General features: G+C 43.2%; 1 protein-coding gene across 2 annotated transcripts in view; it reads right to left on the minus strand.

Annotated features, from left to right (window-relative positions):
* Window positions 1–26,202, minus strand: part of Specc1 (sperm antigen with calponin homology and coiled-coil domains 1) — a 221,276-nt gene that overhangs the window by 139,873 nt on the left and 55,201 nt on the right. Inside the window, exon 1 of one of the 2 annotated variants that reach the window (XM_038326806.1) lies at window positions 12,777–12,891. The exons of the other annotated variant lie outside the window; for it this stretch is intronic. Coding sequence (XP_038182734.1) covers window positions 12,777–12,816 — 40 coding nt within the window. The 5' untranslated portion in view covers window positions 12,817–12,891. Of the gene's footprint in view, window positions 1–12,776; window positions 12,892–26,202 lie in introns of those variants that run through there. 2 annotated transcript variants of the gene reach the window in all.

Here is a 26,202-nt window from a genome sequence, read left to right on the forward strand (position 1 = left end):
CACACAGAGACCTCAGGCCCAATAAAAGAGCTCATTAAAAAAAAGTACAGAACTTCTGTAAGACAGCAGGCTATGCCAATTTGTGTTCTCTGGGTTACCCTTTTCCAAATCACAATGAGCATACATATCATTCTGCACTCCTCCCTGTTCATTTATCTGTAGAGCATTTCACTATTTTGAGGTTTAATCCTGAGAATCACAGTTTAAAATGGCAGTGTACATATTAACAATGAATCAAATGATAATTGTTACTTCACCATTCTTTTATGTTTATATCCAGAATAGCATGCAATGACCTGAATGTTTGTGCTTCTACTAGATAAGCCCATGCTGAATGTCTCCCGTGGTCATTTGAGCCTAGATTAATTTCTCTGAATTTAGTTTCCCAGCACTTCTCACAGACACAATTAACTTTATAAATAAAACTGACCAGAGCGCTGCAAAGCTAATATAATCATCTTAACATTGTGCAAATATTTTAAAATCTTAAAAGAAACTACTTTGGAAAACACAGTCGGAGTTGACCGTTGCACCTAAATATGAAATAAAACAGAAACCTTTAGGTCAACCAACAGACTGCATTCTTTTCATTCCAGGGCAAAGGCTAGACTTGCTTTTTAGTTATTGTTTCCCTTTTGTTCCCCAGACTCATGGAGCCTTATTTGGAAGTTTCCCTTTCTGGCCTGCAATTGTCAGAGGGTCACGATGGAGATACAGCAATAAGTACGACGTAGAAGTTCAAAACGCTTTATAATCTGGATTTCCCAAAGCGTGAATACAATCATACACCTCTAAAAATCGGAAGGGTCTTTATGATGCAAGTGTAGCTCAAATCCTTGTTTTATCAATGTTAAAACCCACTGAGCTGAAGGAAGCAGAAAGGAAGCTGAGAGTGTCTGAGACCAGGGTTTGTCTATTCATTCAACCTATTGCCTAGAGAAAACAGATCTGTTTATTCAGTTGAGTCCGTTTCTTATCCTGCTTCACCAGAAGTCTCCCCAGTATTCATTCCTTCAGGCTAATCCACATTCCATTTTTCAAACACGGAACTCTGACTCTTGCAGCCTTGAGGGGTGGTGAGTAGACCAAATTTCCTCCAGGGACCATGAAAGCAATTGCACTGTTAAAACTTCCTGTGGATTCAAGTCAAAGCACTCTCTGGGCTCTCCCCCCTCCTTATCTGCTCACAGCCTCTCACCAAGCCCTCCCTACCCATCCCAGTACCTGGATGCCTTAAAAAAAAAAAAAAAAAAAAAAAAAAAGCAGGGTATCACTATGTAGTCTTGACTGTCTTGGAACTCACTATGTAGACCAGGCTGGCCTCAAACTCACAGAAATCTACCTGCCAAGTGCTGATATTAAAGGTTTGTGCCTTTATACCTGGCTACCTGGTTGCCTCTTAAGAATAAATATTTAGGGACTGGAAGAGATGGCTTAGCAGTTAAGAGCACTGGCGGCTCTTCCAGAGGACCCAGGTTCAATTCCCAGTACCCACATGGCAACTCACAACTGTCTGTAACTCTAGTTCCAGGAGATCTGGCATCCTCACACAGACATGCATGTAGGTAAAACACCAATACACATAAAAATAAATCTTTTTTTAAAAAAGAATAAATGTGCAGTGTGTTTCCTGAGCAAAATGGGATAATGGTCAACCTGTGGAGGGTTCAGCTATAAAGGGCTATGAAGGAAAATACAAGAGCCTAGAGATGAGAAGTAGAGTATGGTGTTTGGGACAAAAGGGTGGCCTAAGTATTTTCCTTGGGTGCTATAGAAATGGCACTGGACCAGGTACATATACAACTACTCTAAGGAAGACATCACAGTTACACACATGAGCTAACCCAAGCCAGGAACAGAAAAAGATCTTCAGGAAAGCTAAAATGTCTGTGCCCTAAACACTGCACCTTTTTATCTCTGTCTCTCTGTCTCTCTGTCTCTGTCTGTCTCTGTCTCTGTCTCTCTGTCTCTCTGTGTGTGTGTGTGTTTCTTACTGTGGTACTAGGGCTGAGACCTAGGACCTCACAGGTGCTTGCTGTAATTAAGTGTCCCTAAGTCAGTGGTTCTCAACCTTCCTATTGCTGGGACCCTTTAACACAGTTCCTCACGTTGTGGGGACCCCAACCATAAAATTATTTCATTGCGACTTCATAACTGTAACTTTTCTACTGTTATGGATCATAATGCAAATATCTGATATGCAGGATAGCTGATATGTTACGCCCATGGAGGTTTGACCCACAGACTGAGAACCACTGTTCTAAACCATGGGATTGCCATCTTGGGAAATTCAGTTGCATCCCCTTGCAAAAGGTTTATCCCAGCTGGCCTTGTCATACTTACTTCTCTTCGTTGAGGAGCATAGAGGGCCACTAGACCCTCACCTGTGTACCCAGCTGTCCCCACTACCTGTTGTACGCAACTCTGCCTTAACTGCGCATGGCCTTGGGGGGAGGGGCTAACGCATAGAGACTGAGGAAGATGGGGAGAGGGCTTCCACCTATGTGGCTGCAGGAGGAAGGAGCTTTTCCAGCTGTGGCCTGCTGTGGGGAGGAACATCCAGACCCCTGTAAGTAACCCCTCACCTATGTTCTGTTAGCTCCTCTGAGTGACTTCTGGCAGACTCATGCTTCGGTTTGTCATTGGGACCTTAGAATAGACTTTGCTTGTTTCCCCGGGGAAGGAATTTTAAGAGCATGCTAGGTAAGCACTCTACCACTGAGCTCCACCCCAGCTCAATATACTATTTTATAAAAAAGAGAAAAGACAACAGGTATATACATAGTCTGGCAGGTTTGGCTACAGTTTCCAGGCACCAGGAAGTGATCAGAAAAGCAGGTGAGAAGTGAGAAAGGACCAGAATGCTGACAAACAAGGCAGGCTGACTCCAGGTTCAGGAGGCTCTCAGAGCATCACAAAGCAAGACCAATGGGAGAATTAACATCAATAAATACAACATAAAGGCGATAAGAAAACAGTTAATGGAAAAGGTATCTTGCCGGGTGGTGGTGGTGCAAGCCTTTAATCCCAGCACTTGGGAAGTAGAGGCAGGCAGATCACTTTATGTTCAAGGCCAGTCTGGTCTACAGAGTTAGTTCCAGGACAGTCAAGGCTGTTACACAGTGAAACCCTGTCTCCAAAAAAAAAAAAAAAAAAAAAAAAAAAAAAAAAAAAAAAACAAACCCACCACCACCATTACCAACAATAACAAAAAACCAAAAACAAACAAAAAACAAGAAAAAGAAAAAGAGACCTTGCAATAGTTTAAGGACAATATATACACAAACTGGCTAGTACAGAGTTCGGGATACTGCAATTATATAGACAGGAGATGTGACAATAAACATTCCATGCACCCAACCAGACAGCTTATGGCCTCCTACAACTCTGGTTCTAAAGGATCTAATGCCCTCTTCTGGCCTCTGCAGGCCACCTGCATACATGGTGCACATACACACATGCAGGTACACATACACATAAAATAAAACAAAGCAATTCAAACCAAAGCATAAAGCACAAGAACAGAACACCTCAGGAAATTAACATGTCACGGAAGATGTGAGGGGCACACACACACACAATCACAATACCAACCTATAAGCACACAGAGACATGTACCTTTCCCACACAATTTGTTTACCGACCACAGACTTTCTTTTAATAGCCTGAGGTCCATTGTGTAAGCATATAATTCCATGTAACTTTGGCACCCTGTACTGTTTTCAGACTGAAGGAAAATGAGAGACCAGATTATGTCTATCAATAGATAATTTCCTAATACTTTTATAACCACTGTAAAAAGTCTCTTTGTTTTATCTGTTTTGAGATCAGAAGGTTAAACTGCTGATAATTTGACCTCCAAGATTTTTTTTCCAATTTGGTTGTTAATGTTAGGGAGAAACACAAGACCCATTAGAGAAGAGAGATGAGTTTTATGGCATATAAAACAAGAGGATTTTCAAGAGCTTTGGAGGTCATGTGTACTAGCTCTTTACTCACTATAGTTCTGGGTCAAATCCGTGACTTTACTTCTCCAGGTTGATCCTAAGCCCTAACTGTTAACATTTATCCACAGTACAGTTACATCTGGGACAATAAGGTGGAAATAAGGGGAGGATCGAGGAAACGGGACTAATTGTTCTAGGCATGAAAGTACATGCCCATAATCCCAGCACTCAGGAGGCTGAGGCAGTATGTTTGCCAAGAGTTTAAGGTCAGCTTGGTCTACAAAGCAAAAACAGGTTATCAGGGATACAGAACAAGACCCTGTCTAAAACAAACTCACACCCATTGTTTTAAAGTAAGAGAATTAAAAAAGAAAGTGAGCAGAGGAAGATACTAACAAAAGAGCATCTATAACCCACATGAGTTACCGAAACCCAGGGAAGCAGGGGTCCTCTGACAAGGATGAGAGAGGCAGTGGACAGGTTATTATTTGTGCTGAAATAAAGAAAACCTACTATGCACAAGCTTTTCTGAAAATCATAATATTAAATCATTCTTTAATATCTAATTTTAAACATTTGGCCAATCACATTAAACCTTATCATACACCAACCTTCTTTTCCTGAGAATTCAAATTTTCCCTAGGAATATGAGGGAGAGTTGCATCAGTTCAGCAGAGCTTTACCCAGAGGACTATGCAGAGAATTAAGACACAACTGGGCACCTGGCATCCATGGGCGTAGATGTTGACGGTGAAGGTAGGAAGAAGATGGCATTAGGAGGTAGGAGGGTAACAAGAAGCTGAGCTAGCTGCAGCATGTCCTGGAAGAAGCACTGTCATGGAAGCCGTCACAAGGATTCGTACAGCCTCGCACGTGTTTTCACAGGCACCAGCAGAACTGCATAAGCCACTCTGTCCTCACTACAGCCATTGGAAAAATTTCTTAAAATAAAACAATTTGGGGCTGAAGAATTGGTTGAGAGCACTTGTTGCTCTTACAGGGGACCCAGGTTTGATTCCCAGCACCCACATGCTGGCTCACCAACGTCTGTAAGTTCCAGGGGATCCAAATGCCCCCTTCTGACCTCCAAGGACACCAGGAAACATATGGTACTCATATTTATATGTATTTATATGTGGAGACTGTGTATTAGTTTCCTTTCTGTCACTATAATAGAATAACATGACCAAAAGCAACTCAAGGAAGAAAGGATTCATTTTAGCTTATGGCTCCAGGGAAATAGTCTCCATAATAACAGGAAAGGCACATTAGCTCATTTCCTTTATATCTGATCTGTTCCTAACAACAGATACAGATCTGACGGTCACTCTACGCTTTCCGTTAATTACCAAGTACGAAATAATTGACATACACATCAAATCATTACTTGCCCTCTCTGAAAGACAACATCTTTACAAAATGTCACACTACTTTTTAGCATAGAAAAGTTCATCTTCCTCACAAGTGAAAAATCTATCAAACCATCTGGGCTCAGGGTATTCTGAAATCATTTTCTGGTATCTTTCAAGATACCATGTGTGTACAAATATTTAATTTCTTTTCTCTTCCTCCATCTCCTTCCCATCTCCCCTCTCTCATAAGGATTAAATCCAAGGCCTCACATACGCTACTCACAGATTTTCTCACTGAGCTATACTCCCAGGCCTGTTTCTTTATAAGTTGATTTTTTTTTTTTTTTTTTTTTTTTTGGTTTTTCGAGACAGGGTTTCTCTGTGGCTTTAGAGCCTGTCCTGGAACTAGCTCTTGTAGACCAGGCTGGTCTCGAACTCACAGAGATCCGCCTGCCTCTGCCTCCCAAGTGCTGGGATTAAAGGCGTGCGCCACCATCGCCCGGCTTTTATAAGTTGATTTTATTAAGTTTTGTTTCTCTAGAAAATTTTATCAAAATTTACTTTTATTTTTTATTCTACCTTAAACAAAACCCTCCAACATCCCTTATAACATGAATCTGTGTGTGTGTGTGTGTGTGTGTGTGTGTATGCATGCACACATGTTTAGACAGAGGTCAAAATGACCTTGTTTTTCAAAATGAGATCTTCACTCTTGGACACTGCTTGCCACCACCTTTTTTTGAGACAGGGTCCTTCAGAGTTTGTGGATTCAGCTGGACTGGCTGACCAGCGGGCCCCAGAGCCCTTTCTGTATAATCCTCCCCATGCTGGATCTGCAGGTGCATGCTGCTCTGCCCAGCTTTGTGTGTGGGTGTTGGGGATCTAAAGTCAGGTTCTCAAGCTTACACAGTAAGCACTTTACTGACTGTGCCCCCCATGTATTACATTTAACTTGGGGGCATTTTTTTTCTGGATGAATCTAAGTGTAGCTTTATCTACTTTACTGTTTTAACAAAAACTCACTTCAGCATTCTTCCACTTCAGTAGTTTTCTCTTCTGTTCTCTCATATTTATCCAACAAACACTAAGTGTCATCCATGTGCTACATGCAAAGGACAGGGAAAAGTAGAAAAGACAGTCTTTTTTCTGTTGTCAAGCCTGGCTTGCAACTCCTGAACTAAGTAGTCCTCCCGCTGGCTAAGATACAGGTTCTGCAGTACCAAGCCTGTTCTGCTGGCTGTTTCTGAATGTTTTAGTACTGACTCCATTCCTTTTCCTTTTTTTCATACTTGATAATAAAACTTTTCAGAAGAACGGCTATGCTTATTGTTTGTAACTTCATCAGTATTTAAAATTCTTTCCTAAATGATCTGTAAGAGCCATTTTAAACTCCAAGTGAGTCAAAAATTTCCAAATAATTTTTAAAATTTCAACTTTTATTATTTATAGTTTTATTGCATTATGATCACAGAGTGACCAGTAAAAATTCTCTAAAAGACTCTAATGATGCTTTCTGTCTTTAGAACGGGTCAACATTTTAACCATTCTATGAACATCCTGGAAAAATAGTTTGCGTATGACACATGGTTAAATTCTTCCAATGTTTTGTCAGCTAGTGTACCAGTTTAGGATTATGATTTTACCATTGTGAAAGATCTACCGTCTCATTTGAGAAACTTTGAATCCTGTGTCTTTAACTGGCTGTTTTTAATTATTTCAGTAGAATGACCTTATAAGTCAGATAAAGTCAAGAGAGAACCATAGTTAAAGCAAAAGTCTGGTCTATAAGAGCTAGTTCCAGGACAGCTAGGACACACAGAGAAACCCCATCTGGGGGTGGGAGGGAGAGTACCTAATACAAAACCAAGCATACTACCTAAAGTTAGTCAAGAAATAGATTAATAAAAATAGTGAATAATAGGTTTCTTAAAAAGAGTTTTTGAGTTGTTTTTTGTGGAAGGAGGAATCTGCTGGGAGCCGAAACGAGGGTCCTGCACGTACCAAGCATATGGTCCTCTACTGAGTCACACGCTTTACCCCTTAGCCTTTTAAATACATACCAAAGTTTATAAAACCAAGTTAGGATTAAAAATATACCAAAATTTAGCACTGAATATCTGTACAGCCACCATGTGTATTTTGATACTAACAATGGAATTAGGGTTTTTTTTTTCTTTTAGACAGGGTCTCACTATGTGGCCTTGGCTGGCCTAGAATTATTATGTGGTGCAATCACAATTTATATATGACTTGCAGAAAATGGGCACAAGAGATATAATAGTGGAAATGCATTTAGTTCCTCTACTTTCACAGCAAAGATTAGTGGCGAACCATGAAAGATAATCAAAAACAGTACAGATAAAGAATATTATGTAGACTTGTAGAGATAACCACGTTTTTTAATTATATGAAAAAATAAAATGGAACCAGGCACAGTGGCACATGCCTTTAATACCAGCACTAGGGAGGCAGAGGCAGGCAGATCTCTGAGTTCAAGGTGAGCTTGGTATATGTAGTAAGTTCAAGGCCAGCCAGGGCAACATTGAAAGAAGGGGGGGGGGGTCCAGAGAGAAAGAAAGACAGGAAGAAAGAGACAGAGAAAACGAAAGAAAGAGAGAGAGGGAGGGAGGGAGGGAGGGAAAAGAAAAGAAAGGAAGGAAGGAAGGAAGGAAAGAAAGAAAGAAGAAAAGAAAGAAAGAAAGAAAGAAAGAAAGAAAGAAAGAAAGAAAGAAAGAAAGAAAGAAAGAAAGAAAGGAAATAGGGCTGGGATTAACTCAGTTGGTAGTGCTTGCTCATCATACACAAAGTCCTGACCTTGATCCTCACCACTGTAAAAAAAAAAAAAAAACAAAAACCCATGTGCCTGTAAGGCCAGCGCTTGGGAGGTGAAACAGCAGGATCGTAAATTCAACATTCAGCTACACAGTCAGCTCAAGGTGAGCCTACAGGATCCTGCCTTAAAAGCAAACTGAAACAAAGACGGGCAGATGAAGAGAGATGGGCAGAGGGATGAAAGAAACATGGATAAAGGAGCATAAACTTATATAGATGCCTTTTAGCTATTCAGATTTTAAAAATTATTATTATTATTTATTGACTTTTATCGATATAGGGTCTCTCTGTATAACAGTTCTGGACCCTGCTCTGTAGAAGAGGCTGACCTCACACTCAGAGATTCTCCTGCCTCTGCCTTCTGAGTTCAGATTAAAAATTTTATAATGAAATATTGACACAATATGGTTGAGAAGGCTCACATTTGCATATTTGAGTGTTGACTTTGAGTGTTCACCGCTGGCCATGCTGTCCTCTACCTGCCACTGCAGAGATACTTCCAGTCTCCTGGTGTCGAGAGCTGTGTAACTATCTAGCATATTGAGTGCAGGTAGAAATGGCATGTACCTCTCATCCTTAACCCTTAAAACCTTCTGTAGGATGCTCCATACTTCTTGAGTGTGGGCATATCCATGACAACGCAGGAGCCAATAACTCCCTCTATGGTCCCTAGCTTACAGTTTACTGAGACAGGAGAAGATAAACCAGTTGTCTTAAAGGTTATTTTGGAAATTAATCTGTGACGATAGTTAACATTAACTACAGTGAATGGCATGAGACCCAAGGAAGGTACTACAGAAGGAAACGTCTTTCATTTTATATCATTTATATTCATGTTAAGCTCTCAATGAAAATTTAAAACAAATATTACATGGATACCTCAGCTTGTCCTATGACTAAGTGAGCCTTCTCAGCGCACCTTCTAGGTAAAATTGTAAAATGGCACCCCTCCCTCTGGGTCAATACAAGTCCAAGCTGGCTGGGCTTGTTCATCGCTTTACCTACATGTTTTTAAACAGTACAGACTGTTGCCCTGTGGCAACCTCCCTGGAAAGGGAAGGGCTGTTAACTAGAACCTGTAGCAAGTAAGGGATTTAGCCTTCCCCATGCTCTAACTGCCCTTAAACATGAAACTTTTGTCATTTTCTTTAATAAACGTTTTTAAAACTTTACTTTATTTTATGTGTGTTGGTGTTTTGCCTGCAGCTAAGTCTGTATGAGGGTGTCAGATCTTGGAGTTAGAGAGAGTTATTAGCTGCCATGTGGATGCTGGGATTCGAACCAAGGTCCTTTGGAAGAGTAGCAAGTGTCCTTAACGGCTGAGTCATTTCTCCAGCTCCCAGAACTTTAACCTGCCAGTACCACAGTAAGTTACAATGAGCTAACTCAGAAGCCCACAGACATAGGAGAACCTTGCTGCCACTGTGTTGGTCATGGAGCTATAAAAGCAGCAACCGCAGCAGCTAAGGAGTTGGGTTCTGCCTAAACACCCCTCTGAGGAGGGAGGAGCACTGCCTGAAGAATGGGCCTATACAAACAGCCTTCGTGTGCCTGCAGAAGGGGTCTCAGAGAAGGATGCATTCATTTACTCTTTACTGATATATTTGTTTACTTGTATGTGGTGGAGGGGCAGTCAGAAGACAACTCACACAAACTGGTTCTCTCCTTCCTCCTGTGGATTCCAGGGACTGAACTCAAGTTGTTAAGACTTGATATCTAGGCAGCGGTGGTGGCATACTTCTTTAATCCCAGCATTTGAGAAGCAGAGGCAGGTGATCTCTGTGAGTTCAAGGCCAGCCTGACCTAAAGAGTGAGTTCCAGGACAACCAGGGCTACAAAGAGAAACCCTGTCTCAAAAAATAAATAAATAAATAAATAAATAAATAAATAAATAAATAAATAAATGGATGAATAAATAAATAAAAATTAAAAAAATAAACAAGACTTGGTATCTAGCCCTTTAATCTAGTGACCCATCTCACTCACCCTCATTTTTCCTTTAAATAAAACCTCCTTGTCCAAACATCTGAGGTACTGTTGCCAGCTAGCCCTAAAGAGACATCATTAAAATCTCTATTTGAGAAGGAACACACCATTCAGGCGCCACCAGGATTTGAGGTTTCGCTGTGCGCGTGCACGCGCGCGCGCGCACACACACACACACACACACACACACACTGCCCCCCAGCAGCTTCTGGCCAATGACCCCCCACAAAAGAAGGACTAGAGAAAGACTGGTGGGCAGAAAGCTTAAAATCTCCGCCAATGATTAGTTTTGTGGCAGAACCCATCTGCAGGCTAAGACTTCAGATCAGCTTCATTCTGAGGCTCTCCCTGAGCTGTATTACCATCTGAGGGCTTTCCCTCATCAATTCTGCTTCCTCTTTCCTTTGCCTTCCTTGGCTCTTTCTTCTTGTGACAAATCTCATGCAATCCTGAGTGTCAGCTCCCTAAGGAAACAACACAGTGGAGGAACTGGTGACATTCAGACTCAGGTGTTCTTGCCTCTTCCCACTCCCAGTCCTTTCCTACCACCACCCTCGTCTTTGGTCCTTTGCAGAAGTTCTTGTTCAGATTCTGGTCCAGTGCACCAACAACTGCACATCTATCCTGCACAGAGCTCTCCTTTCAAGAATCTCACCAGTAAGTTTCACAGCATTTCACGAAGGCCTTACTGAAGTTACAGTTGTCCTGCAGCCAGGAGTCCAGTCTTTAAAGCCTTTGCCAAGATTTCCAATCAAGTATCTCTCCTAGCAAGTTAGAATGAATTCCCATTCTGAAATTAAACTCACTTTGAAAACCCACAACAAAGGGCTGGGAACAGAGCTCAGCGGTGGAGCATGTGCTTAGCATGTGCAAAGCCCTGACTTCCATCTGAGCGACACAAATATCAAGATAAAATAAGCCCCTGGCATACACATATCTTTTGACTTCCTCGTCACTGGAGAGCTTTAAAACATAAGGGCTCTCGGAAACTAGAATACCAAACAACCGACCAGCAAAAGCAACAGTGTCATTTTTTTTAAGTAAAGGAAATAATAGTTTCTCACAATTCTTTGACACTGACAGGTATTTTTTAAATGTTATATACCTTTTACCCAATTCATCAACAAGTTAGCTCATCCCAGCTTTTCTCAGTAGAATAAACAATCGATTATCTTTATTTTACATTTATTGGCTATTGTGTACAAAGAAGTTCGAGTAACTGCTGTGTGAGATTCCTATGTAGTCTATACAGTAACACACCCCAAGATTGCTCTTTCTTCACCCTCAGATTCCAGGGTGGCTGACAAAGTTTCGAGCAATGGCTGGTCTAACAGTCCAGTATACCCAAGCGTCAGGAAGGCCGATGCAAAGGGGCTGAGGTGTGAATGGAGAGCTATGGATGGAGGTAAAGATGACTGGGGTTACATGCGGAGCACTGCTCTAGATTCAAAGGACAAGTCATTGGACAAAGTCACTTCACCTCAGAGCCTCAATACTGTCCTCAAGTTAACAGCTTCGGCCTTGGTGGGACAGCAGGAAGCAGAACTGCCTTCCAAGTTAAACACTTGAAAACTGCTATTATGATTGCTTTTCCTTTTCCAGGGGTGCTGCTTTGAGGCACTCAGAGCAGTCCTGAGTTTGACACATCAACCTGGGCTTTCCAACAATACGGCCTCTAACAAGACTGGGCTATCTCTCACCCCTGCCCAAGTAAGGTCAGAATAGCACCAAAATCTGCACGTGTTGTATGCCCAGGCAGAGGGGTTCCCGCTGTGAGACCCAAGTCTAAAACAGAAACAAGTTAGCAGCGCCTAAGGAGGTTCCACATGCACAAAATGTGTCCCAAGAGTGTGTTCCTTCTTAAGGAGCAGTAAATGGAAAAGTGTTGAGGGCATAAGCAGAGTCAGAAAGCTAAACAAACGGGAAGGTTTTTTTTACATAATAAAAGAGGCTTGGTCTATGAAAAAATTAATAGTTCTGACTACTCAACCTGTCACAAAATCTTTCCAATAGGCCAGGATGCTATTTTGCGGCTAAATCAAATCCCATTTAATTCACACGACAGTTTTGCTATTTTAAATACACCCATCGTATTCAGCATCTAAACGTGAGCGAGTCCAGTCAGAGCAAACAGAAGATGAACCCAACAGACTCCCTACCGAGCTTGCTTCATTTCCAAGCAAATAAAAAGTTGATAAGCCGATAACTTCTGGCATCCTAGAAGAGACCCAGATTATTTTGGGTCAGAAGCAAGTCACAATCAAGTCCTTGGTCTGAGCACGAGTAATCAAATCAGCTGACGGGTCACCACCTTCTAAGGGGCTCCAGAAAGTGTACGGTATGCAAATAGCACACAGCAAAATGGACAAAGAACCAGAAAAGCACTGCCAAGCCACACTTTTCATCTCAGATGCCCCCCCTAGCTTTGGGGGGGGGGGGAGGGTGTTGGGACTGTGGACACAGGAGGTCCCCGCCACCGGACCGCCGCCTGCAGCGTCCGCCCCGCCCCGCCGCCCGGCGAGCACAGGTAATTTCACAACCCCATTAGCGCATTCCAGAGCGGAGACTCACGGCCCGGGAAGTTCACCTTGCCTCGCGCCCCTGCGCGGGGTGGGGGAAGGGCGTGGCGGTGAGGGGGCGCGACCCGCACCCCACAGACCTGGCTCGGGCTCCTCCAGCTTCGCCGAGTGGTTGCCCATGTTCGGCAGACTCCGATGGCCGAGGGCTGGCAGGCCCCGGACCGAGTGGCTGCCGTGCCGTGCCGCAGCGCGCGCCTGCTCCGGCTAGCGAAGCGGTGGCGGACGCTGGTCCGCTCCAGTCAAAGAAAGAGCCGAGCGCCTTCCAGTTCCCGGCGGCCAGAGAGCCGCTCCTCGCGCCCGCGGGCGAACCCCGCCCCCTCATCTGCATACACCACGCCCTCCGGGTTCCTCACTACCCGCCAGGCGCGACCCCGCTCACCTCATCTGCATCCCGCCTGATTGACCCGGCCCACCCTCCCCCTTCAATGCCTTGTAGTCTGTCAGGCGAGACCCGCCCCCTGGGCTCCTCAGTGTCTGCCTGGCGTGGCCCGCCCCTCTTATCTGCATCCTGCGGCCCGCCCACCTCAACTCCTTGCTGTCTGTCAAGAGAGACCAGCCCCCTCATCTGCATACTGCTCCAAGTGTCCAAAGCCCCTCCCGGCCCTTTGTCGGATGACCGACTTCAGGCCTCTCTCTACCCGCCCACGCGGAGAGCTGCAGCTGGACAAGGTAGGCTGGAAAAACCCCACCGTGGAAGGCTGAAGCCCAGTGCCATGGCCAAGGTGAGGTCTTGCACATGAGAAATAAGATCTATCTGAACAAGGAAAACCTAGTGTTGAGGCAGGGCAGAACAAACAACTCTCAGCGAACAGGGGAAGAAAACCAAGCAGAGTCCTGCCCATGATCCAGTGCCAATCAGAAGTAGAAACTGTTGTCAGAAATGAATGGTTTTATGGAAATGACCTTGTCCATCTTTCTTCCTACGGTTCAAACAGCCAGACCTAACTAAACCTCACAGTGACAATACATAGGAATAAGAAAATAGCAGAAGGAATGGCTGGTCCTTTCCCTGCCTGTCGGAACACCACTTTGTTGGTTAGTTGGTGTATGTAGCCCTAGCTCTCCTGGAACTTGCTATATAAACCTGATTGGCCTCGAAGATTGGCCTCGAACTTACAGGGATCTACTTGCCTCTGACTCCCTAGTGCTAAGATTAAAGGCCTGAACTACCCAGGATGAGGGAACACTGTTTGGTTTTTTAACTTATTTTTTTACTTTTACTAATTCTCTGAGAATTTCATTTAATGTATTTTGACCACATTCACCCCAACTCCTGCAACTAACTCCTTCCATATCCTCTCCTCCCTACTCAAGTCCCCTATTTCTCTTTTGTCTTTTTTCTTTCTTCCTTTCTTTCTTCCTTCCTTCCTTTCTTCCTTCCTTTCTCTCTTTCTTTCTCTCTTTCTTTCTTTCTTTCTTTCTTTCTTTCTTTCTTTCTTTCTTTCTTTCTTTCTGTTTTAGTTTTTCAAGACGGTGGCATTTCTGTGTAGCTTCAGAGCCCATCCTGGAACTCACTCTGGCCTTGACCAGGCTGGCCTTGAACTCACAGAACTCACAGAGATCCACCTGCCTCTGCCTCCCAAGTGCTGTGATTAAAGGTGTGCCCCACCTTTAATTCTTTTAAAATAATCCATCAAATCCAATTTGTACTGCTCACCATACAGTCTAGATGTGGGTCATCCACTGTAGCATTTCTTAAAGGCCACACCCTTAAAGAAAGCTCTCTCTTCTGCCCCTCGAAGCTATAAACTGTCTATAGTTTCTCAGTTAGGGAACCAGCCCCTCTCCCCTCCCTGCTAGAATGTTGACAGGCTCGATCCTGAGTGAGCAGCTATAGTGCCATGAGTTCATGCATGTGGTGGTCTTGTATGTCTAGAAGGCATGTTTTACTGTGGTTCTCCTCCCATGACTGGCCTCCAGCTCTGAGACTCTTCTCACCCCTTCTCCTGGGTCCCTGAGCTTTGGGTAAATACATCTTATCTTCACTGATGCTCTCTGCTCTGATCAATCTTGAGCTCCTCTGTGAACCAGCATCCACACACAGAAACGTGTCTGGTGAGGTGTGAGAGCTGCAGGCTTCTCTATGGATCTAGAGATTCGAGTTTAGAGAGCAGTTCCCCTGGGCTGCATCTTCTGGGTGGCCTCGCTCTCTCTGTTGGTCCTTCTCTCACCTCTAGACCCTGGAGTGCCCTAGAGCTCCACCATGTAGTCTTTAAATTCTACCAGTGTGTGGCCAGCCTGGCCCACTACCACCAAAGTGGGGCCAGCCTGGCCCCTCTTCTGAACCACAGACTTTTGTGAGTTCGTTGCCTTCTTGACAGCACCTCTTGCAAGTGCTCTGAAAGGTCTAAGAAGCAACCCTACTTTATCAGAACAAAACGGAACGTCTGGATTTTCTTCCACAGATGTGTGTCTCTTTTATTTTCTTTATCTCCATAATTAAAAACTTCATCTTTCCACTGACTCAGATCAACAACTTCAATTCCTCTCACATCAAGTCTATCAGCAAATCCTGTCATATAGATTGGATATTTTGTAAAGCTCAGCCTGTCTCAGAACTCACCAGATCCCTGCTACCCTACAGGCCAAGCAACTGTCACCTCTAAACAGGATTTCTGTAACCACCTCTGAAACAGTGTCCTCTCTCTTTTTCCTGGCCCTGTTTGTAATAAGGAAGCGGTGCCTTGTAATCCGAGCCCAAATGAGTAAGTCTTTGCTCTCCCCTGTAACTGATCCACCTCCTCAGCCTCTTCACCACCTCTCAAATTGGCTGAGCATGCTCCCACCCATGCAGCTGGCTTGCACTTACTGTTTCCTTTTCCTGGAGTACACTTCCCCCAGACACTCATGTTGCATAGACCCTATGACTCATCCCCAGATCTGGGCCTGAAAGTCCTATTCAGAGAGGCTGCTCTCATCACAGACCAACAAATGCACTCCCGACTTTGTGAACTCCCGCACACTCTTTGCCACTGGGTAGAGCAACACTTATCCCATGGGGGTAAGTTTCAGACCTCCAGTGAATGTCTGAAACTGCAGTCTTATTTATACTACATTTCTTCCAGTACACACACTTCAGATAAAACTCTATTTATTAATTAGGCACAGCTAGAGACTGACAATACTTTGCAACTACATTATAAGCCTTTTTATTCCCCTGTCCCTTTGGGAATTTTCAACTTTCTATTTAAGGGAGGCACTTTATGGTATCTGTGTGGCATATCTATATTTCCAGTGTTACTACTCTCATGCTTTCGGGCCATTGTTAAAATGAGGGTGCCTGGCACACAGCATTGCAATGCTGTGACGGGATCTGATAAGGAAGACGGCTGCTAACTGACCAACAGGAAGGCAGTATATAGAACGTGGACATTCCGAACCAAAGAATGATTCACATCCTGGAGTAGTGTGCCGTGAGACTTCGCTGTGCTTGCTACTCAGAATGCTGCACCTTTAAAACTTATCGACTGCTAGTTTCTGGAATCCTATACTTCATATTTTCAAATGATGGCTGACTTTCAAAAGATAGAGACTTGAAGCTGAAATAGTACCCATCCACAAGTGGTGGGGGGGTTCTGATCACTAATTGTTATCCTCCCGCCAAACTAAGTTTCATGAGATCATTTAGAAATAAATGAATAGACAGATGGACAGATGAATGAACATACAGGCTCTACTGTACATAAATCATCCCTTTAATATATAATGCTTTTATTAGTGTTTACTGTTTATATAAAATAACATTACTCCTTTCTAGTGGTAATACCATGAACTATTTCTTCCACAAAACCATTTGGTTGAAGACAAGCATCACATTCACTTCTGTGATCTTCAAAACCTAGCAGAGCTCTAAGATGCATGGACTAAGGAAAATAAACCATCCAGGACAGTGTTGAACAAAAATCCACACAGGATCATGTTCAAGCCCTCCTCCCTATTTTTAAAGAGGTGAAGAATGGATCCAGAAAAGATGGCCGACTTCCTCAAATCATTCTCTAATGGGAGACAAACCCTGAGTCTACAAAGATCTTAAGAGTGGCACAGCTTCTGTTTACAAAGTCGTCCCCAGCTTATCCAAAGAGTCTGGAAATGGATGAGTCATTTTATTAATCCTGTAAAATGTCAAGCACACCATTACCAAACCTCTTTATGAAAACCAGACAACAGCCCAACCTGGCCTCCTTGGATTCTCTCAAATCTCGCATCTGGCCACACTGGGTCCCTTCTGTATTTCATGTTCCTGCAATGGGTTAGTGTTTACCTCTTTCTTGGCTTTGTGGCCTCTGTTCAATGCAGGCCTTCATTGCTTTCAAGGTTGACTGCATTAGCTTTGCCGCTCTGATTCCAACTTTAGAAAAAAATGCAAGGGCTGGAGAGGCGTCTCAGCAATTGAGAGCACTTAGTGCTCTTGCAGAGGATCTAGGCCCGATTCCCAGCACCCACGTGGTGGTTTACAACCATCTCTAACTCTAGTCCTAGAGGATCCAATGCCCTCCTCTGACCTCTGTTGGCAACAAGGACACACACAGCATACATACATACATATATGCATACAGATATGCAGGCAAAACAGTCTCACATAAAATAAAATATATAAATATAATTTTAAAAATTAAAAATAAGCTAATAAAAATGTAAATATGACTTTATGTTGTCTCTGTTTAAAAGCTCCCCCCAACCCCCCTCTCTATTTAAGATGAGGTCCTCAGTTCTTAGGCTTGGCACATGAGTCCTTCTTAAATTCTAGGACTTCAGTTCCGCTCATATAACTTCATTTTTCAAAAGTGTGGCATGCTTTCTACTTTATATTCTAGTATCTTCAAGCCTGGTTGTAGTTCTGAAAATACAGTAGCCTATTTGTCTTAAGCCTCTGTGTTTTGGACCTGACACTACCCGTCCATAGCCTGGCTGCCCAGCAGGTGCCTATTTATCTGCTGTGAACCAAACTGTACCCCCCACCCCAAAGGAGCGTTGATGGAGGACTCTCATTGGTTAATAAAGAAACTGCCTTGGCTTTTTGATAGGGCAGGATTTAGATACGTGGAGTAGACTGAACAGAATGCTGGGAAGGAGGGAAGTTAGTCAGATGCCTCAAGCAGTTGCCATGACTCTCCTCTCCGAGATGGATGCAGGCTAGAATATTCCCGGTAAGCCACCCCTTGTGGTGCTACATAGATTATTAGATATGGGTTAAAGCAAGATATGTGAGAATTAGCTAATAAGAGGCTGAAACTAATGGGCCAGGCAGTGTTTAAATGAATACAGTTTGTGTGTTGTTATTTCGGGTAAAACAAGCCAAGCCGAGTGGGAGCCAGGCAGGACAAAAAGCAGGCCCACAGCTCCTCACTACAGAGCCTGCTGAAATCGCAACATCCAGTGTGATGGTTTAATGAGGCTTTAATGGTGGGACCTTCCTCTTCCTACTGGTAGCTTTAAAAGGAGAAAGACATCTCTCTTCTTTTTGCATTCACAGACATGGTAAGAAGTCACCTTGTTTAAGAAAAGAATCCTCATCAGAACTGGGACGGGGACCTCAGACTCCCAGCCTCTAGAACTATGGGAAATTAATCTCTATCGATTGAGCCACATAGTATATGATATTTGGTTATGATACAACTTTATTTACTAAGTGGGCACAACTAGCATTCTTAAAGTTCTTGTCCAGACATCTCCTTGGCAGAATTCAGTATTCTCTTTCACTGGACTTCTGGACTTTGTAAATGTTTACCTTTCCCCCACATCCCTACCCTATTCTAACCAACCTTCCTTGTGAGACTGGGGTCTCTCTGAGCAGCAGAGGTCCCTCTGCCTCACCTGTGCATCGCCGATACCTAACACCTAGAGATTCAGTTATGTCCTAGTTTGCTCCTCTGTGGATACGTCAGCACAGCCAACAAAAGCAGCTCCAGGGAGGCAAGGTTTACTGGGCTGGCACTTCCAGGTCACAGCCCACTGCTGAGGGAAGTCAAACAAGGACTGAAGCAGAAATCATTGAGGGACACCGCTGCTTGGCTTGCTCCCAAGTTCATATTCTCCTGCCTTTTTTATACAGCCCAGGCACTGCTCATAGACTAGGTTCCCTGACATCAACTAGCAATCAAGATAATACCCCACGGACAGGTTCATAGGCCAATCTTATGGAGGCAGTTCTTCAGTTAAGATCCCCTCTTCTTACTACTGTGTCAAATTGATAACTAAGATTAGTCTCACAATTTAGTAATTTATTTACTCACAATCTGACTAAATGACTAAAGCATTAATTTCTCAAACAAAAGCTGTCATGGGTATTTGACTCTCTAAAGAATTATTTGAAACTAGGTATGGTGGCTATACCTGCAATCTCAGTAGCTGGGAAACTGGAGCAAGAGGAATGTGATGCATTCAAGGCTATCCTAGGCTCATAATAGGACCCTGTTGTTGTTGTTGTTGTTATTTTAAGTCTTTTCTGTCTATAAAACTTGTTATTAAAATGAGAAGACAAAAATCAATCTATAATTTCATTTACTTATTTTTGAGACAAGGTCTCACTATGTAACCCTGACTGACCTGGAATTCACCATATTGTAGGCCAGGCTAGCCTCAGACTCACAGAGATCTGCCGGCCTCTGCAGGTAAAAGGTACGGTATACCACCATGAAGAATGGAGCACTATCTCTTTGAAAATGGGCAATAGATCTGAAGAGACATTTCTCAAGTGATATGAGTAGCCAACAGACATTTGGAAAAATGCTCAAATCTCTAATTACCAAGAAAATGCAAATTAAACCCACGATGCATCACCACATCTCTGAGGATATCTATTACCACCAAAAGGATAATGGTAAGTGTGATAAACCACAGATGTTGGTGAGGATACAGAGAAAAAAGAACCTTATACACTGTTAGTGGGGTTGTAATTAGTATAACCTCTCTGAAAATAGTATAGAGGCTCATCAAAAACAAAAAAGATGAGATACCACATAACCCACAATCCTATTTCCTGGTATGCAAAAAAAGTTAAAATTGATGTCTTAAAGAAATATCTATATGCCATGTTCATTGCAACTTTACTGACAGCAGTCAATGAAAGAATGTCATCAGTGGACAAAGAAAATATGGAAAAATACCTGGTGGAATACTATGTAACCTTTAATAGACCAAATTCTCTCATTAAAAACAACATGTGTGGGGCTGGAGAGATAGCTCAGCAGTTAAGAGCACTGGCTGCTCTTCCAGAGGTCCTGAGTTCAATTCCCAGCAATCACATGGTGGCTCACAACTATCCGTAATGAGATCTGGCACCCTCGTCTGGCCTGCAGGCATACATGAAGACAGAACACTGTATTCATAATTAATAAATCTTAAAAAAACAACATGTCTGGAACTGGCGTAAATTGCTAAGTGAAGCAAGCAGACATGGAGAAATGCTGCATGATCTCACTTATGTGTGCAATATGGAAAAGATGACCTCAAAAGGACAGGATACAGAAAAATGGTTACCAGAGGCTTCCTCAATGTTAAGAAAATAATCACCATGTTTTAATACAGCTTACTTCCAAAAGGGAGTCTTTTAGATAACGTTTTAACTTTTAAAATATCTTCCAGTTTTTCCCTTCAAATCTCTTTTCAAAATTTATCTTATGTATATGAGTGCTTTGACTGCGTATATGTGTGTACCTTGTGCATGCCTGATGCCTGCAGGATTCAGAAGAGGACATAAGGTCCCTTATAACTGGAATTACAGGTATCTGTGAGCTACCATGTAGGTGCTGGGAACCAAACCTGTGTCCACTGCAGAGCAACAAGTGCTCTTAACTGCTGAGCCATCCCTCTACCACGTTTTGAACCTCTTTTTAATTTATTTTAAAAACTGAGGTAAAATCAGGCAATGGTGGTGCATATCTTTAATGCCAGCACTCAGGAGGCAGAGGCAGGTGGATCTCTGTGAGTTGGAGACCACAGATCTATAGAGTGAGTTCTAGGACAACCAGGGCTGTCATTCAGAGAAACCCTGTCTTGGGATAAATATACACCATTTTATCCATGTTGAACTGAATACAGTTTCACAGTGGGAAGTCTGCTTACACTGCTGTGCAATCGCCACCACAGGCCAGCTCCAGAATGCTTTTTATCTTGAAAAACTGAAGTTCTATAGCCATTAAACACCAAACCCTTTTCTTCCTCAACAACCACAGGCAACCACTGTTTTATTTAGTGTGTATAGATTTTTTTTCTTCTAGATAACTCAGAGGAGTTCTGTACTTTTCAGGCTATCAAGCACGAATTGTTTTAGTTTAAAAACAATTCCATTTTCCTTATCAAAATTAAAAATAATAGTTGGGCATGGTGGCAGCCCTTTAATCCCAGCACTTGGGAGGTAGAAGCAGGTGATCTTTGTGAGTTTGCGGCCAGCCTGGTCCACATAGTGAGTTCCAGGACAGTCAGATGTAGAGAGACCATGTCTCTAAAATAAAGTATTAAAGTAGCTTTATGTGCACTATGCTCCAAACCCTAGAGGATAACATAGTCGGCATCTTAGAGGCTGTTGATTCCTTTATTCAGTAAATAATTTTCAGTATTCATTTTGTGTGTTACATTATTCAAGTTTCCCATTTTCTGGAGAATGAAAAAAAAGCTCGGCTTCCCAATGAGCATGGTCCCCTTGTTGAACAAGGACCAGGTTCATACACGAAGAAAGCCAAGCGATGCTTGAGCATGAGCAGAAGGTGACAAAGTCAAGTGACTGACTTAGACAGAGGGCTCCTTAGGCAAACGACTGCACACTGGGGTAGAACTACTCCAGCTTGGGAAGTGGCAGATACTGTGCAGGGAGGTTCTATCCAGACAGAAGCAGATCCGTGGCTGGTCTGAGCTGATGGTAGAAACCAGGTGACTAGAAACAGAAGGAGGGAGGACTGACAAATGTGCTTATGACAGTCATAACTTGGCCAATTTACTAAAAATCATGGGACTGCATACCTTAGATGAATTTTAGGATATGTAAGTGTCGTCCCGTCCTCCCCCCCCCCCCCCCCCCCCCCCGCAGTCAAGTAAGATAAGTGCAAAAACTTTCAGACTGTATTGTTTTCTAACTAAAACACCTGGGCCCTCACTGCATTTAATCAGCAGGATTGCAGTCTGGCAGGCTGTGGAGAAGGGGTGGAGGCATTGCTCTGACCCAGGAGGTGTCTGGCTCCAGAACTGGACTTTATTCAAAGCAATCAAGGACTATTAAGCAGGAAGGAGAAGCAGGCAGGGCGGGAGATGGTGAGTGTGATTTTAAAGAGAAAAGCACATCCTGCTGTGAGCTGCTCCAGAAAGAGCTTCTGAAGGAGGTGACACCCATGGGCTGCTCTCTTCCCAGTGACCCGCATTTCCGTGCATGTCTGCAGTGGCAGGAGGGCACCTAGGGATGGGGAGGCACTTGGCATGGACACCCACATCCTGAACAACAAGGCCCAGCTCTGGGCTCTTCTTTGTTCGGGACGGTGAACAAAGGTTTGATTGTGAGAAAGTCACAATCAAAGCACCAATGGGGCAAGGAGATACGGTTGCAGTGGGATCACATGAATCTAGGCAAGAGGTTGTGAAGGTGTCTTCCCTAGTGAGCTGGCTGCTGAGCAGGAAAATGGTCTGGTGAAGGGTGTGGCTCTAGAAGACCGCCTGGTAATACATATTGAACACTCTTCTGATAACCAATCCACCAAAACAGCCAATGCGCCCCAAGTATTTCAGACATTCCCACCCTTGGCAAGGTGAATACTTTGGCTGAAGTAGGTTCCCTCAAAGGCGCCTGTACGCCACTCCCCCAGCATTGAGCTGTGTCCTAAGAGTCAGGCGTGTTTGTCCCCAGACAAATGCTAGCTGCATGTAAGTTGTATAACTTAATTATCCCATGAACTAATGTAAAACGAATGGGGGCGGGACAAGAATACACTGGATTTATCAAAAGGGTGAACAATTAAAGATGCCTGCCTGCAGTAACTATAAACCAGGAGGGGATGTCAATAAAAGTGTACAGGGTTCTACATGAACTGTGTGTACCTATCTTCTTCCTTGTGCTGGAAAAGAAACCGACTCAGCCAGCAGCTTGCCTCCAGCAGTGGTGACTTCCACATCTGGCTGCGGCTTTGCCTGTAGCTGGGAGTGAACTCTATGCCTTAAACGTGTGAAAGGGCTCTACAGTACTGGATGTAGCTAATATTCTTACTCATGCTTGAAAATAAAAATGCCTCTAGCAGTAGTGACTGCTACACTCTAGCTACGGCTTTGCCTGTAGCTGGAAGGAAGATGTTCTGCCTTTTCCACAGCCAAGTCCCCAGCCTCTCAAACCACAAGACATAACCCAGGAACACCCCCAAGTAAAAGGCAGGGGAGTCTGTGCTGGCCCTGTTGCACCACCGTTTACACCCAGGGCGGTGCCACTACTGCTCCCTGATTGAATAGGCTAGCTGCTGCAGAGAAGAGTCCCTAAGTTCCTGCCTTTGACTCCTACAGCAGTTGAGAACCCCTGTGGGGTCACAAAGACTTCCATTCAAGCTGCCAGCAACAGTGTAGCGATGAGACGTAAGGCATTTCCTAGCTGAAATAGACACAGCTGATCAGGACTCATTAGCACCACCTATTACAAACCGGTAAAGCACGGCTTCCACAATGGCTCAAAGGAAACAGAAGCTCCCCCCCCCCCCCCCCCCCCCCCGCCCCAAAGAAAAGGAAGACTGCGCAACAAAATAGGGACAGGTGATGCGTGTTTTCTCCAGGCAAATGATAAGGCATTCTTCTAACTGGTAGGGGATCTGCACAAGTTTCCAGAGGGCAGAATAGGTGAAAACACGTTGACAATTTTAGCGTGTATCATGACTGTGTCACAAGGACAAAATAGCACAACATAAGAAAGGCCTTCTAAAGCTAGCTCATTGTTTTTAGTTATAAGAACAGACAAATCCCGTCGTAGAGCTAGTTGCATGGTAGTATACTGAATGGTTAAACATTGCTAATTAGTTATAAAAACACAAAGCTACTTACAGATGGTGTGCTCATTAAGCAATAATTGCAGAGTATAACAGATATAAAATGTCCTAAAAGGGGGTGAGGGGACCTAAAATCAGTTTGTTTCACAAGACTATAACCAGGTGAACTGAAGAAACAGGAAGAATCCATGGGAAAGAAGTTTGGAGATGGGGGCTGGAGAGATGGCTCAGAGGTTAAGAACACTGACTGTTCTTCCAGAGGTCCTGAGTTCAATTCCCAGCAACCACATAGTGGCTCACAGCCATCTAGAATGAGATCTGGTGCACTCTTCTGGCCTGCAGGCATACATGGAAAGAATGTTGCATACAAAATAAATAAATAAATAAATAAATAGAAGTTAGGGGAACAAAACCAATGATTTCAAATTTATGCTTAAGGCAACAGATGCTGAGAGCACTGATGATCGAATACATTTTTCTTAGAGGTATTGATAACAAATACAACACCACTGAAGAGGGCCTGCAGAGACAGTTCAGCAGTTAAGAGCACTGGAGGACCTCCAGAGGACCTGAGTTCACTTCCTCGTGCCCACATCAGGTAGCTTACAATGGCCTGCAACTCCTGCTCCAGGGGATCTGGTACCTTCTACTGGACTACATGGATACACACAAATACACAGCATATACACATCTTTTTTAAAATGTCACTAAATGACCAGATATGGTGGCATATACCTTTAATCCCAGTACTTGTGAGGCAGAGGCAGGCAGATCTCTGAGTTCGAGGCCAGCCTAGTCTGTAGAGAGAGTTCCAGGACAGCTGGTGCTATACAGAAAAACCATGTCTTGAAAATCAAGACCAAAACCAAACCAAACAAACAAAAAGTCACTGAAGAAATGACTTCTCTGGTACCCTTAAAGATATAGGTCAGTCAAGATTTTTACATAAAGCAGTAAAAATTATGTTCTCTAACCACTGTTAACATATCTGATCTAAGCTGATGGTGCCCTTGTTAGTAAAATTAATAGATGACAATGCTATCACTGCCCAAAACTCATATTTAATGAAGATCATTGAATAGTAATCAAGACTGTAAATTTCCTCAGGGTCAAGATATTATGTCATTGACAACTCCAGGAAGTCTTTAAATCAAACAAACAAACAAAAAAGTGTTGATGCCAACTATGGCAACATCTTTACTTTTCAGAATATGGCTAAATCAAGGTCAAATGTTGGTGATATTTTATGACTTGAGATCTGTTCGTCATTTATGGTACCTAGAACAAAATTTGGGGTGTGAAGGCACATGCTTTTAATCCCAGCACTCAAGATTAGAGTTTGAGTTGAGGCCAGCCTAATCTGCTTTGTGAGTTCCAGGCCATCCACAGCTATACAGCGAGACCCTATTCTCCCACTCCCCCATAAAAAAAAAATTGTACCAAAAACTGACAATAAAAACTGGCTTAAAGATTAGTCTTTTAATTGATTTAGTTGCTCGTTTGGATGACTTAAACAAGTATCTTCAAGGTGAAAACCAACTTAGTCAATACAACGTTTCAACTCATAATACTTTCCAAATAAAATTAAGTTATGATAAGCTCAGATAATTTTTATGTATTTCTACTCATTGGCTAAGCACTATAAACAGTGGAAAATGGGTATCCCCCCCTTTTTGATTTGATACAATATGAAAACTGATTTCAAAATTTCTGGGAAAACATTTGAGATTCCAATTTTAGTCAACAAAAATATATTTCCTCCCAATCTTTAAATGCAGAGCTGAGACCTAATACTCAACTTAGAGGATGATTTGATCGCATCTCTTTTCTAGACATTTGCAGGCCGGTCCTTTCTTCCCAGAGACAAATACCCCTTGCATCACAACCACGTGTGACATCACCTCACTCTTTGCATCACCTGCATGTGTGAGCAATGGTTTTCAAGACTGAAGCACACCATTGGGACCGGGATATCTAATGAGCACCCTGAGAGCACACTGCGAACTGCAGCTACATCCAGTGAACCAGATACTGGTGCACTGTTTTTCAGATACAATGTCAAGTGCCCCACTAATGTTACGTTTTTCTCTTTCGTTCTCATTTATATAAAAAGCCATAAACCTGAAAATTATAGAATATGCATTACAGTATGGAAGGATGTTGTCAGTTAGCAAGCCTAGTCTGAGAACATGCCTGATCCTAACCAAAGATCAGGAAACAAACTCACGAGTTAATATTTGAGGGCAAACAATGTTTAAATTTGTTTATCATCCTTTCTCTGTCTTCCTCCCTTCAGCCCTCTCTCTTGATTTTACAAGGTTTTCAATTAGTTGAGCCCAGATGGGCCCCAACTGCACACGGCGAAAGAACAACAAACTGTTCAGGACCAGGGGCAACAGAGTCAAGGAAACTGCTCTACAGTGTGGGGAGGACCAGGGGACAAAGGAAACAAAGACAGCCACATGTAACTGCTAAAGACAATTGCACAGGGCAGGAAACACGCTGCTGAAGATAACTCCAGTGCTAACCCAGGCGACCAGAATGTTTTCTTCAACTC

The sequence above is a fragment of the Arvicola amphibius genome, chromosome 4, assembly GCF_903992535.2.
Source record: "Arvicola amphibius chromosome 4, mArvAmp1.2, whole genome shotgun sequence".
NCBI lineage: Eukaryota > Metazoa > Chordata > Mammalia > Rodentia > Cricetidae > Arvicola > Arvicola amphibius.